Below are 13,707 nucleotides of genomic sequence, written 5' to 3'. Positions count from 1 at the left end.
GATCAATCGAAGCAGGTCTGTTCTGCTAGCTTCTCTGTGCTGAGCGGCCCTAACTCAAATCTTTAGTCTCTGTTTGCTGCTCGCATTTGCGTCGCTTCTTTGCTTATTGGTTATTGGTTATCTTTGGATCTTTTCATTTCCGTTCACCATCTCTCTAGTCTGTAGACACAAACAGCAGAGAAAACCCATAGCTACGCAAACTGCGAACTCCATCGCATCGTGATAGGGACAGACATGTCCGGGCGTCCACGCTGGCGCCCGCCTTATCCGGCTCCGGAATCCCAGCCACCCAATCACGATCCGACTCGAGTGACGCCGCTCGCACAAACAAAATGGACGCGGCAGAGCAACTCCGGCGTGATCTCAGCCCCGCACAACCCCCAAAACCTCCCGCTCCGCGTCCGCGGCCATGGAGACCCTCCTCTCCCCCTCCGCATTGCTCGGCCCGCTCCGGGTCTCCAGGAAGCCAGCGGCCCCCGCCGCCGTCCCCTGCAGCAGGCCCGCCGTCTCCTGCTCGCTCAAGAAGCAGGCGCAGGCGCAGGCGGGCGTCGCCTGGCGCGGAGACGGCGACGGCGGCGTCGGGAGCTGGGCGTCGTTCTTGCACCACGGCCTCGCCGCCGCGGCGCTGTCCCTGGCCCTCACCCTGTCGCCCGCGCCCGCGCCGGCCGCGGCGTCGGAGTTCGACGTGCTCAACGACGGGCCGCCGGCAGACACGTACGTGGTGGACGACGCCGGCGTGCTCAGCCGCGTGACCAAGTCCGACGTGAAGCGCCTCGCCCGCGACCTCGAGGCCCGCAAGAACATCCGGATCAACTTCGTCACCGTCCGCAAGCTCACGGTACGTGTACTGTCTGGTCTCGATCAGTAAGCAGCTCGTCGCCGGCGGCCGGCTAAGCTAGCTCACTCATGCTCTCGCATTGGGTACGTGTATCTGTGCAGAGCAAAGCCGACGCGTTCGAGTACGCGGACCAAGTGCTGGAGAAGTGGTACCCGACGGTGGAGGACGGCAGCAACAAGGGGATCGTGGTGCTGGTCACCAGCCAGAAGGAGGGCGCCATCACCGGCGGCCCGGCCTTCGTGCAGGCCGTCGGCGACGCCATCCTCGACGCCACCGTCTCCGAGAACCTCCCAGGTACGTAATTACCTTCCCCTTGCCCCTAATGGCCGTCAAATGCTACGATGTTCATCACTACGGCCGCGACGGAGCATGAGCGTTTGATATGCTCGCATGCATTGCAGTGCTGGCGACGGACGAGAAGTACAACGAGGCCATCTTCTCGACGGCGAAGCGGCTGGTGGCGGCGATCGACGGGCTGCCGGACCCGGGCGGGCCGGCGTTCCAGGAGAGCAAGCGGGAGTCCAACTTCAAGAGCAAGGAGGAGACGGAAGAGAAGCGCGGCCAGTTCACGCTCGTCGTGGGCGGCCTGCTCGTCATCGCCTTCGTCGTGCCCATGGCGCAGTACTACGCCTACATCTCCAAGAAGTGATCCAGCAGCGTGCAGTGTACAGTACAGTAATTTTTGATATTCCCCCAGTTTTCTGCTCGAATTTTAGAAGTGAACAGAGAGAGATCAATGCAAGCGCACCCGCGCTCGTGTGCAATGTTTGCCTGTTTGGAACTAGGAAATTTTACAGAGCACACACTTCAGTTCCCGCAGGATTCGGAAAAAGAAAATCTCACCCAAACAGGACGTATTAATTCTTCTTACGATAGCTCAACTGGATAATGTGATTACTGGTGATTAATCTGGATGCAAATCTACTCTTTCTTGCCAAGATTCTTTAGTAGCTTCAATTGCTTGCAAAATGTGAAGCAAAAACTTGCATGCTACAACGAAATTTCGAGTAATTTTGCATACAGAGAGAACAGGGAAGAACATGGTTTAAACTAATGAAAAAAGAAGCTATATGTGATTATTGACATGTGATAAATAATACATCTGTTGTGGTCAATACAACATTACATTGGTTTACTAATTCAGTTGTGGGAATAAATACCCGCTCATTAGAACCTCGGTTTTATAAGGAATGGCATCTTGTCGACGAACGGAGGATCTGAGTACTTCCCGGTCAGAATCTGCGATGTAACGTGGAAATTTGCAGCTTCCGTGTAATGTATTCCATCCCAGTTGACATACTCAGTGCTGTCACTGCATCCTTTCGCGGTTACGAGATTACCGTTAACAGATTTCGTCTGTCCACACGGCACTCGGCCATCATAATTCAGGGGTGGTCCTCCGTATCCACAGCATGCTTCGGTGGGACTTTCAAATCCTGTAAAAGTTTGAAAGTGGGAATTTAAAAAACATTACTTCTATAATCGTTAAGAATATTACTGCGTTGATATTCCGACGATGAGGTATCATGAAAACTGATAATTCAGCATATGTAAAAATCCCTAGCACAAGAAAGTTGAGAAACTAGAAGACAGCATGAGCAAAGAGCCAAAATCTAAAGCGTCACTGTTTCCTCTCTTTTACTCCAAATGATAATCATATTTGAAGCATGATTAGTAATCTTGAAACATCTTCCTAGACCCTATTGATATGATATACTGACAAGTCCAAATGATTTTTTATGCTTGGTTTTCTTGATAACAAGAGAATGTGGTTAACTCTAGTTTGCATACCATATCGAGAGTAATTGCCAATCAGGGCATATTTGATGGAGTAGATGTCGATGTAAGTGATATTAGCTCCAGCAAACTGGCCTCTCAACTTTGTGCAAAGTGCATGCAGCTGTAAGTTGAAAATCTTTGCAGCACGATTGTGCTTTGCTACACAATGAAGTTCATCCAGTTGTGTTGGGTCTTTGCCAAAAAGATCTATGTTTTGAGGTAAGCAGCCAAGAGGACCTGTGTTGTGAATCCAGAACTTCCTGGCACCCTGATCGTATAGAGTCTGAAATAACAAGGAACACATAGGGGGTGTTTGGTTGTATTAGAAATGAAGAAAAATATACTAAATGTGAGGCACTTATTTGAAAAAGTATATAACTCAAGAGTAATACCAAGATATACATGATACAGAATCTGAAACCTATATTAACTACAACAGAGATTTTTACCTCTATTAACAATGTGATTACCAAAGTGCAATGAGGCAAAATGACAATTAGTCCATGGACTGAAAAAAAATGGAACCATCAAGCACTATGTATTTACAAACCTTGAGCCCAGTTTCAAATTCCAACAAAATAGTCGGAATGGATGCAATGACTTGGTCCTCTGTTCTGGAGTAGAATTGACCAGCAAGGTCATTTTGACCTATATCAAACATGTAGAGTCCCTTCGAAAAGTAATCCAACTGAGGAATATACCGACGGTACCTATCTCCTGTAAAAATATAATAAGAAGAGTTCCATAGTCTGAATTGGTGAATCAAAAGCATTGGATGGTTATCTGTTGTATCGAGGAGCTTATCATTATTTACTCATCAGTTGATATATACTCTTGGAACTTTGTACCACAACTGATGCTCGTCAGACTATTCAAAGAGGACAATCCTAGACCTATTACGACATCAATCTTTAGATTTTCTGATTGTACTCGGTACAATAATTTCAAATGTGTTATGAATGTTATCCTATGTTGTATTGTCTAATATATTCTGGTGAAATGCAGAAATTAGGTGCACAAACATGGTATTCAATCAACAATGCCTACTTATCCAGTTTGATGGTTCCAATTGTTCTGCTGAGATCTTTCATGAGTTCAGATTTTTTGCAAGAAGTCTTTACAACAGCTGGCGAGTCACATCCAAATTTAGTCAAGAGTTCTACTGAAGAATAAATGCTACTAGGATACTACAGAATACATATCTGTATTGCTTTGCATTCCACAAATATCCAAAGATGTGGCATACAAGACAACCTGTTAATCGGTCATACCTTTGGAGAGCAGGCTAGTGACTTTTTCCTTGAAGGCAAAGAATTGCTTAATCTGAAGACCAAATGAAAACGGGCTGACAGATGTTGCACTTGCTGGAGTAATCGAACAGCCAGCTTGAGCAAAATTAACACCTGCCCGGAAGTTAGGCGCACCAAGAGAATCCAAGTATGCATTGAGGAATGGCATATCCATCGCATCCACTACAAGGGGAAATTCAAGAAACAGATATCAGATAACAGACCATTGCATTTTATTCTTTGACAAAACTAAGAGACATAGCTTGTTAGCCATATCAAGAAAATCAATGATCAGTGGGATCAGCATTTCAAACAAAATATAACGCAATAGCCCCCTAAAGCACACCTCCTGATATGAGCAACTCAACTGAATAGGCTTATCTGATATTCAACTTTGCATAAATTTTATTTGTGGCGATGAAATTGATACTGCAAAATTGTTTTCCATTCCACTTATTGCCGTCAAATAATGGAATTCATGCTAAGAGTTAGTGATCAATGGTCAAGAGCCTAACTATGTGGAAAATGCTGTTCCTACAAAGAGAACTGTGCAAGCCATTTGTTTGCTTCTTAGCCACTCCTCCAAACGCCCATCATCACTTGGCCTTGTAATGATTTAAACTAGTTAGGTGCAAAGTATTGGCCTTGAAAAACTAGTTAAATGAGAGCACATGATAGGTCTCGCTCACTACAGCCAGGAAGGTAGGCACCCCGCACCCGGACCGTGACAAAGCTAATTCTATACACTGGATGAACAGAATTCTGTCAAGAATCGGCACCTCCTTTCCCCCACAGATCCACACGATCTCACCAAAATGTTAGAACAATCAGGGGTGCCAAACCGCACGAACGGAACTGGACCCCTCACCTCACATCCAGCACAATTCCACTAGCATAGTGTTAGAACAGTGAATGCAACTACCAAGGACCGGCCGCAGAGTGGCGCGTCGATCTCCACTCCTAACCACCGCCCCGGGGGTGCGTTTGACCTGTCCGGCAAAGGACAATCCTAACCAATTCGCCCTTTTGCTCCAACCACCGGCTGGACCCGGCGGAGATGTGCACGCTGCCATCAAGGAAATGATCGGCCGTAGACGGTGGTAGTATCACCCGTACACCGATTCGTTTCGTGCTGCTGCTGCAACATCCAGAGGAGCACACGCAAAATCACGCACTGACAAGCCATTTGGACAGTCTACGACACGATGATTCCTTTCGTCAACACCGACGCTCGTGGTGGTGGTGAGATGCAGATGGTGACGAAGCGTGGATGTGGAGACGAGCCGGGCCGGGAATCGATGGGGGTCGGGAGGGGGAGGGGATGCTCACTGAGGAAGTCGAGGATGAGGCGGCCGTCGGAGAAGCGGCCGGAGGGGGCGCCGAAGAAGGTGGAGCCGTAGGGCGGGGGCATGGGCTCGAAGCCCGCGGCGATGCGGCCGCCCGTGTCGGAGTTGGAGTCGCCGAAGTTGAACGCCGCCGGGTAGTCGAAGTCCGGCGACGCGGACGCCGCACCGCCGCCGCCGAGGCAGAGGACGGCGGCGAGGAGGAGCGCCACGGCGGCACGCATGGTCGCGGCGGTGGTTGGAGGTTGGATGCTGTGAGGATGGAGCTGAGCTAGGCTGCTGCGCTTGACCAGCTCCCCACGCCACTCCGCTGCACTACTTTGTACTATCCTTGTGGTTCGTGTTTACTCCAGCCATGGGAGGGAGGGGAGATGGGTGAGAAGAGTAGAAGGGACGGAGATGGAGGGAGGTCGCTGGTGCTTGAAGCTTTGCGGTTTAGGGAGGCAGATTTGATTTCTGTTTAGGGGTGACGAAGGGGGAGACCATTAATGATCAAGTGGCAAAATGTGTGCTCCAACTCCACTTCTGCCTTTTGTGTAGTGTAGGTTGCTTTTTGCAGTTTAGCCCTTGTAGTGCTGGATTATTCTGGGCTAACGAAGTCATTTTCCATTTCAGTGCTGCAGGTGATAATTATCAAGATCTGATGGGGTATGCGAGGATTTTTCTTTTCTTTCAACATCCTTCCTTGAAGGATATGTTTTCTCAGAATTTCCAAGTGAAAATAATAATAATGAGTGAGCTAAAAGATATTGTAGATTATATTTTGTGTTTCTCCGTTATGTTTCTGAACAGGATCGCTGGGGAAGTTTCTCACCACCATCATCTCTCCATCTCATGCTGCCCCCCTCGCGGGCGACACGGGGGGCTTCAACTGCCACCGCCGAGATCTTCCCCAACGACCCCCTCCCCCTCCGCCGTTGTCGGTGGTCGGCACCGGGCAAGCCCGTGCGTGCGATGGCGGCGACGTAGGGCCTCCCAGATCCGCGGGGGTCCCCCCCCCCCCCGCGACAATGCAGCAACTCCCGGAGGCGGCGATCTTGCAGCGGCGTGCGCGGGCGCCCAGATCCATGGGGTGCGAGTCTCCAGCGACGGCGTGGGCCGCGAGGCAGCGGATTGCGTCGTGCCGGTCCTCGCGTAGAAATTTGGACCTGGGGCAGCGGTCTCGGTTGGCTGGCGGCGACGGCCTCGGGGGGCAGCGCTCGCGGGTGGTGGATGGACGGCTTCTTGACCGCGTGGGCGGTGAGGTGCCGGTGGATCTCCTCCTCACTGTATCCTCTCTCCAGATGCACTTGGTGGCTTGCGGCCTCGGTTGTCAGCCCCGATGCGTTGGCGGGAGTTTGTAGAGGTGGCGTCGGACCGGAGGAAACTCTGGACCGCGGCCGCCCCTTTCTTTCTTGCGGGCGTCGTCGACGTCCTCCCCTCCACCACGCCCCATGCCCGGGTGAAGACACAAAATCCCCTTGGATTGGGTGGCGGCGGCACAACATGTGTTGTGTCCTTCTTGGAGACGCTGCCTGGGACGTTCGGGTGCTCGATTGGAGGACTTGTAGGCGAAGGGGATGGGACCAGCGGTAGCAGGTGGTGTTCGCGAAGGTGGAGTGGTGTGGCATCTGACGCGTCGACGACGACGGGTCTCGGCGATGGTCATGTGTAATGGACGCGCGCAGGATGGTGGCGCTGTCTGGCGTCGACGGCAGTTGGGTCTGGCAAAGCACTTTCATTGATCTCTCCTAAAGATGGGATAACGGAAGATGGCAGCAGCCGATTTTTTAATGTGCGCATACGGCGTGCGCTGAGGGTCTGTTGCACCGGTTGGTGCCCTCAGATCGTTGTCAGGCAGCCTGGGGTGGCCATCAGATTAGATGGGATGTGTGGATGCGCCAAAGCACTTCATAAGATTTTTTTAGGTGTCACGATTGACATCGCCAGAAAGGTGGCTTTGGAGTGATTCATGTATCTACTTTGTCGGACTTGTTGACTAGTTAGTAGTTAATAAAGATGGTTGTGTGCATTGCTTGATACAGATGCCGGGATTTATCCCTACTTTTTCATGGAAAAAATGTTTCTGAACAAGATAAATAAAAACCTCATCGCCGGGAGCAAACGAACGGGCCTTGAATTTGCTGCTAGAAAAGCTGGTGTGGTGTGGTGGCACGAGGGAGAGGGGACATAGGCGGCAGAGAAGGCAACGGTATAAAGTGGCAGTGGTGGTGTGGTGGCGTGCTGCGCGGGCGATTTGCTTTTGTGTTACTGATTGTCGTGCTTTTATGCTGATGTCGTCTAGCGCGACTCCCGCACATGGTAGCATCAGACATTCTTCATTACTTGCTGCCACAGTGCCACGCGCGCTTGATTGTCGAATGAATGCGTTGCTGCGATCGATCAGGAGCTTTTACCACCACCGCATGAACCGGAGACGTGGTAACGTAATTAGGCCTCTTTGGTTCATAGGATAAAAAAATCATAAAAATAAGAAAGTCATAGAAAATGAAATGACATGTACCTCAAATTCTATGAGTAGGAATATAAAAGGAGATGCTCATTAATTTACATCGTAGGATTTTTTCCATTGAGTCTAGGTTAATATTTATTTTTCTATAAAATATGAAGGATAGGAAGAATTTCTTCATAGAAATAGGATTCCATTCCTACAAACCAAAGGACTCTAAAGGAATTTTTTCTATAGAAATCATATCTTATGAAATTCCTACAAAATTCTTCTAAACTAAAGGAGGCCTTAGTTCTCTCTGTCTGTGACAATTTCTTAGTTTGATACCAGATTCATGCAAAATTTCACGCTTCTTCAACGGCGAGAACACATGCTATCTAAGCCGAGCAAGGGCGTCTCTACCGCTGACCTGCAAATTTGCTCTCGCATCTGCCCGTGAATAGGGGACAGTCCGCGGACATGGATATGGGAGCCGGTCATCCAACGTTGTCCGTATACATTTCATGAATGATGTGCATGTCGTACGGTGTAATGTGCTTTCGCGCGTGAAACGAATTATGTATGTGCTGCCAAAACGACCCCCTTCTGCTCCTGTCTCCGAAATCCGTGGATACGGCCAACCACGCATCGCACAACAACGCATCCTTCACGGTCGAGTACCTTGCCATCCTTCATACTCTAAAAAACGACACTGCGTTCGAAAATAAGCTCAATGGCATTTGACCGAACACCTACCGGACGTGGCGACCGTCATGCACAACGTCAACAGGGAGGGGGGGGGGGGAGTGTGCCTGCCTACGGAAAGGTCTTGGGTGGACGACGCCGTCGTAAAAGGCAAGCGGGCGCATCGGTGCTAGTTGGGGAGGTCCAGCAATGCCTGTGTGGCAGCCGGAGAGGTACATTGGCGGCGGCAAAGGAGGCAGATGCAGATGTAAAACAAGCGAGGAGAAGGGGCGGTTTGGAAGAAAATAGGGCCGAGAGGGTGGGTTGAGTGGGCCGGGGGTGTCATAGTCCTACGTGCCTGCTGTCCAGACTCCAGCAAAGCTATCCAACTTTGTCTCCGTTTTGCGGGAAAAAGTGTGTTCGGACTGCTCAGCGGACTGATATGACACAACCATAGCGGAGGAATGCCCTAACCATAGCAGAGGTTTCAGCAAAATTTCTAAAAAAGAAAATGCAAGTAGTACTAAATCAATGGCGGGTTGCACACGAGCACAAACCCCCGGCTGCGCTTTCAGTCGATCGACGTCTCTCCTCCGGTTTCCTATTTTCTTTTGCTGAAACCTCCGGTTTCCTACCCTTTTGTCTTTGTCCCGCCACTCTCGGCTCTACTAGATCACCATCACCTGCCGGCTGCCGGTCGTTGCGCCGGGAATCCTGGACTCCACTGCAGCCACAGTATCAGGCATCTCTTTGACAATAGCGTCGCTAGGTGAGCTAAATAACAACAGGCACTTGAGGCATTGACCAGATGCCGCTAGCGGTTAGTACCCCACTTCTGCAGTCCAGCCTCTCTTTATTATCATTACAATACAAACAGAATGTAAAGTACAGTATCTGAATACCGAGTGGTCCTCTACCACACCGAGGTTGACACCTCTGCTTCAGCTTTGGAAGTCACACAAGACACAAACTGTCAGCGCCACACTGTCCAGCAAACAAGCCCTATAACCTGACCGTATTGGTCAAAGTGTACATCTGATTTCTTCACCGTTTGCTAACCAGGTTTTGCTCCTTGTGCCAACGGACAACATCATCGTACGGCAAATCTCCCCCAAATATGTCTAGGGCGCTCCCGACAGTGACATCGACTCGGCTCTTGCCTGCTTTCTTGATCCTCTCCAGGTCGTCCATCGTTGACACGCCCCCGGCGTATGTTGTCGGGATCTACAGAAGCGAAGATAAAGTAGAGGCGCATGTTGAGTACAAGTAAACATATAGCGGCTCTACAACATAAAATTGAACATCTGGTGTAGAGTATGACTAACTGAATCCCATTTCTAAATGCATTCAAGTTCAATAAAATCAAACGTAGAAAATGGTTGACCAACTAGCTAGTATAAAGTGTTTGATTTTTTGCCCTTTCAAGTCACCGACTTGTTAACTGTCAATTGGATAATTACTACAAGAGGCAGTCACAATGTGAAAACAACGGATAAAAAGATTTTAAGACAAAGAATGAAAAAGCAAAGGAATTAACATAAAAAACTCGAATTTTAACTAATGCATCAAACATAGAACTGCACATACAGGTGAATGACTTCCCAGTAGCTCCACGAGTTCCTCATCAATTCCTAACCTGCAATTCATGTAACAGCTTAAATTAGAGTACAGAAATGTGCTCAGAGAAAATTTACACTGCCATAACAGGACAGTTAACGAGAAGATATTTCAGCGGATACAGGTTTTTGTGCGATTAAATAGTTTGGATGAACAAAAAGTGCACTGTCGACGAGTCACAAGTAACTCACAGAAAGAGGGAACTGTAACTAAACACAAATACAACAACTCCCTGCCTGCAAAATAGGAGTAGTAGCATTTCAGTGTGTTTGGCTGTGGGATGATGGCTTGATGGGATGAGATGGTCCATGTACAGAAATTTAGTTTGACAGGTTTTGCTGAATAATTTTCTTAGGACCAATCCCATAGATGAATCACATGGTAGAATCAACTACACAAACCTTAACTTCATTCGTTCAATGTGTATTCAAATTTAAACATGAAGCTCTCTCTCTCTCTCTCTCATTCACACACACACACACAAAGATCTCTGCAGATTAAATTAACTCTGAACTGTGCAAACACACCGTCATAAAAACCTTACACTTATGGGAAGTTAAAACGACAAGACAATTAGGGTGACTACACTACATATCAACAAAATGTGACCGGCAATGAGAAAAATAAATGCAATAGCTAAATGATGGTGAGCCATATCGGTCAGCCACAAACTTTGCGTTTGTGGATGGAATCCCCCAAGAAGAGTTAGAATGGCAGTTCCCGCTCCTTGAGCGGTACCAAATAAATGATTACTCGAATCAGGCCAATTAAGTAAACAGAAAAACAAATATGATTCACCTTTTGCCCTCCACATCAACTCCATGAACCAAAAACTCATCTGCATATGCAGCAAGACGTTCTAATGTTGGCCCATCCACAAAGACATCACTGAACTTCTGCCATCTGTCAGTCACAATGGCATATCTGCCATCCTAACCAGAAAGATTTTGGTAAGAAAAATAGAAGACAGAAAGAGCTGTCAGTAAGATAACAGTGGCCAACAGGGAAATGACTGCATTTTGAAGCTTACTATTTATGCAGTGGGATAGATCATCAAGAGTTCACTGTAATTGTTCCATTCAGGCAAGGCAATGCACTATGTTTGGATGACAAGGGACGACAAACCAGTATGAACATTTCAAGTTGCCCATGAAATTCAAAAGGTGGGCCACAGTAAAAAAAAGTATTGCAAATTGGCACTAATGTTCAGTGAATTAACCTACTTCCAAGTTCGGATACAAGATGAGTTCCGTACCTTTTTTCGACAACTCAGGTCCAAAATAAGCCTTTCTTTCCCAACAAGCTCGACAAGTTGCGTCAGCCTTTCAATGTTCATTTTGCCATCACTAAACACATACTGCATAAAAGGCTCAAATACATAAGTTGCAGATATTCAACTGATTAGTCGTCTAGAAAAACTGATTAGCAACTCAAAAAAATGGGAAATTTTACAAGGGCCTGGGCAGCAGGTGGTAACCGGATGATTCCAATTTTTTTTGGATCCAATAATAATGTCTAACTTCAAAGAATGTGCTATAACTAATACTAGCCCTTGAGGCTCTTAGGGAGTCTTTGATATCGAGGAAAACAGACAGCATGAAGGTGGAGAAATGTGACAATAGCAACACTCACATGATGGAGAAAACTATTGGGAACAGTTGTGGCCTTGTGAATATGTGATTATTGATGGGATTTATAGGTGACCTTGCTCTGGCATCATTTCAGGTTTTGAGGAAACAACAATATTGACATAGAAGAAAATTTTAATTTTAACATATGTACAGACAAGATATGAATAGGAAGTAGAAACATGATGTTGGCCAGGTCCTAATCTTACTCCATAGGCTGATACACATAAATACATTTAACAAACAAAGGTCTAAAGGTTTCATGAGTTGAGAAAAAAGAAAATAAAAAGATAATGGTATAATTTACACAAAATTAGATCATGAACACGTACAGAAGTTACAATCACGTGACTTGCTCCTTCATTAAGGTATGACATTGCATTCTCCAAATTTATTCCACCTCCAACTTGCAAACCACCTAGTATTATGATAGCCCATGTTTATGATAATATGTCAAATTGATGGCATATCGTGGCTTGCAACAGAAACCAAAAAAATTTAAAAAATGCTCCATGAGCACCACTAGCAGATGTACAGGCTCTCCCAAGGTAAAAGTTGATAGCTAGCAATAGTAGCCTTAAAAATAATGGTAAACAGGCACTCTATGGGGCTCTTGCAATAAGGCCAAATTTTGGTATGAAATCTCAAAGGTTTTGACCAGATAAGAAGTTGAACTGAAGTTAACAACCTGTCAACAATAAATCTATGCCACTGCCGACTATCAGAAACCCAACATGAAAAAATCTCTTCACTGCTTGAGATGTGTGTGCCATATTAGGTTGCACAACATGCTTACTTTCAACAAAAACACTCAGACTCAAATGCTACATCATATAGATTTTGATTTGAAATAAAACATTTTACTATCCATGTATACAACATACGCAACAATAAAAAGTGAAAAACATCCAGATCTCACAAAAGGTAACAAAATACAAACAAAAATATGGGTTATTTCAGAAACATCACAAAAGACAGTGAGCAACAAACAAATACAGAAAGCAAACCAAATGAATAATACTAATTCTAGTAATAACTACATAACATATTCTTGCTCACCAGGATATGCATGTAGTGCTTCCAGGGCAGCAGAACGGCTTGCAGGGTCTCCGCCAAGCATTATTACATGTCCACCAACAAGTCCATCCTCTTTATAAATATTTGCAAATTCTGCTGGAGACTTGTCTGATTCAAAGTTTGTCACTAGTGCCGTGCCATCGTCCGATGCATCCCGGAGAGTAGAGCCAACAATCTGTTTAACTTTCCCCTAGGAATTTGGCAAAACACACCTATATCAGATAAACGATGCCGTTAATGCCAGAGGTGCCTAAACTTTGATGACTGCAAAGAGATGGTCTAGCTGTACAGATAAATGTATCACTGAACGTGGTTCCCTTATTTTATACTGTTAGTCAGTTTGTGAATGACATCACAGTGAAACGGTTAGCGTTCACTCAGAAATGTGAGCATCAATTTGCAATCATATAGCAAAGTGCAGAGCACCTTATTTTACACTATTTGTGAATGTATAGCAAAACATGGTTTCCTTATTTTACACTATTAGTGTTAGTCCACGGTGAAACAATTACCATCCACTAAAGACTCTGGGCATCAGTTTGCAATCATATAGCAAAGTACAGACACCTAGTGACCCCCTGATACAACAACGGAGCAAGGGTTCCATTCCTACTGACCTTGTGAATGTCGATACATGGCCTGAAGCTGACGGCGCACACGACGGCACGCCCTCCTGCCAAAACGCACGGCCAATCTCATATTCCCGACCAGACACCGCAACATTGCATCTGAAGCAAGCAACAGAGATATTCAAAGGGGGGAAGAACATACTTGACGCGCCGGATTGCGCCGGGCGTGCCGAGACCCGCGAGCTCGCCCAACCGTGGTGCGGCGCCGCGCACGGCGGGTGTGGAAGCCTCGCCGCGCATCTCGACGCCATCGGGAAGTTCGACGATGGGGCGACGGCGGGGTAGGGTTTTTCCGTCGAGTTCCAACGGCGAGAGCAGAGGAAACGGGTCAGAGAGACCAAACCCAGAAGGAGCACCGAGTGTCTTACGCTGACGCTGTCACATTTGACGGCCAG

The 13,707-nt window shown here is 47.1% G+C and overlaps 3 protein-coding genes across 3 annotated transcripts; 1 reads left to right on the top strand and 2 right to left on the bottom strand.

Moving 5' to 3' along the window:
• Positions 1-335: 335 nt before the first annotated feature.
• LOC123181948 (UPF0603 protein OsI_019212, chloroplastic) lies at positions 336-1,776 on the top strand. The gene is made up of 3 exons (XM_044594370.1): positions 336-838; positions 940-1,132; positions 1,240-1,776. Exons 1-3 carry the CDS (start codon positions 410-412, stop codon positions 1,485-1,487), a joined length of 870 nt encoding a protein of 289 aa, XP_044450305.1. The 5' UTR covers positions 336-409; the 3' UTR covers positions 1,488-1,776.
• A 113-nt stretch (positions 1,777-1,889) lies between these two features.
• LOC123181947 (GDSL esterase/lipase At1g54790) lies at positions 1,890-5,757 on the bottom strand. The gene is made up of 5 exons (XM_044594369.1): positions 5,236-5,757; positions 3,889-4,089; positions 3,168-3,334; positions 2,630-2,900; positions 1,890-2,274 (listed from the first exon to the last, which is right to left on the bottom strand). Exons 1-5 carry the CDS (start codon positions 5,471-5,473, stop codon positions 2,006-2,008), a joined length of 1,146 nt encoding a protein of 381 aa, XP_044450304.1. The 5' UTR covers positions 5,474-5,757; the 3' UTR covers positions 1,890-2,005.
• A 3,440-nt stretch (positions 5,758-9,197) lies between these two features.
• LOC123181943 (1-(5-phosphoribosyl)-5-[(5-phosphoribosylamino)methylideneamino] imidazole-4-carboxamide isomerase, chloroplastic) lies at positions 9,198-13,687 on the bottom strand. The gene is made up of 8 exons (XM_044594361.1): positions 13,455-13,687; positions 13,301-13,356; positions 12,666-12,873; positions 11,939-12,024; positions 11,234-11,335; positions 10,777-10,910; positions 9,949-9,997; positions 9,198-9,585 (listed from the first exon to the last, which is right to left on the bottom strand). Exons 1-8 carry the CDS (start codon positions 13,561-13,563, stop codon positions 9,406-9,408), a joined length of 924 nt encoding a protein of 307 aa, XP_044450296.1. The 5' UTR covers positions 13,564-13,687; the 3' UTR covers positions 9,198-9,405.
• Between the last annotated feature and the right edge of the window lie 20 nt (positions 13,688-13,707).

Source organism: Triticum aestivum, chromosome 1D, assembly GCF_018294505.1.
Source record: "Triticum aestivum cultivar Chinese Spring chromosome 1D, IWGSC CS RefSeq v2.1, whole genome shotgun sequence".
NCBI classification, from domain to species: Eukaryota; Viridiplantae; Streptophyta; class Magnoliopsida; order Poales; family Poaceae; genus Triticum; species Triticum aestivum.
This window is presented reverse-complemented; position numbering and strand designations above follow the sequence as displayed.

Bases quoted from the DNA above. Each gene is read 5' to 3' on its own strand.
- LOC123181948 (XM_044594370.1), top strand. From the start codon at position 410: ATGGAGACCCTCCTCTCCCCCTCCGCATTGCTCGGCCCGCTCCGGGTC. The intron at 839-939 runs GTACGTGTACTG...GTATCTGTGCAG, and splicing joins TCACCGTCCGCAAGCTCACG to AGCAAAGCCGACGCGTTCGA. The intron at 1,133-1,239 runs GTACGTAATTAC...CATGCATTGCAG, and splicing joins CGTCTCCGAGAACCTCCCAG to TGCTGGCGACGGACGAGAAG.
- LOC123181947 (XM_044594369.1), bottom strand. From the start codon at position 5,473: ATGCGTGCCGCCGTGGCGCTCCTCCTCGCCGCCGTCCTCTGCCTCGGC. The intron at 4,090-5,235 runs GTGAGCATCCCC...TTCCCCTTGTAG, and splicing joins CCTCATCCTCGACTTCCTCA to TGGATGCGATGGATATGCCA. The intron at 2,275-2,629 runs GTATGCAAACTA...AAACTTTTACAG, and splicing joins TGGCAATTACTCTCGATATG to GATTTGAAAGTCCCACCGAA.
- LOC123181943 (XM_044594361.1), bottom strand. From the start codon at position 13,563: ATGGCGTCGAGATGCGCGGCGAGGCTTCCACACCCGCCGTGCGCGGCG. The intron at 13,357-13,454 runs GTATGTTCTTCC...GCGTTTTGGCAG, and splicing joins GGCGCAATCCGGCGCGTCAA to GAGGGCGTGCCGTCGTGTGC. The intron at 9,586-9,948 runs GTATGTGCAGTT...TCGCTTCTGTAG, and splicing joins TACTGGGAAGTCATTCACCT to ATCCCGACAACATACGCCGG.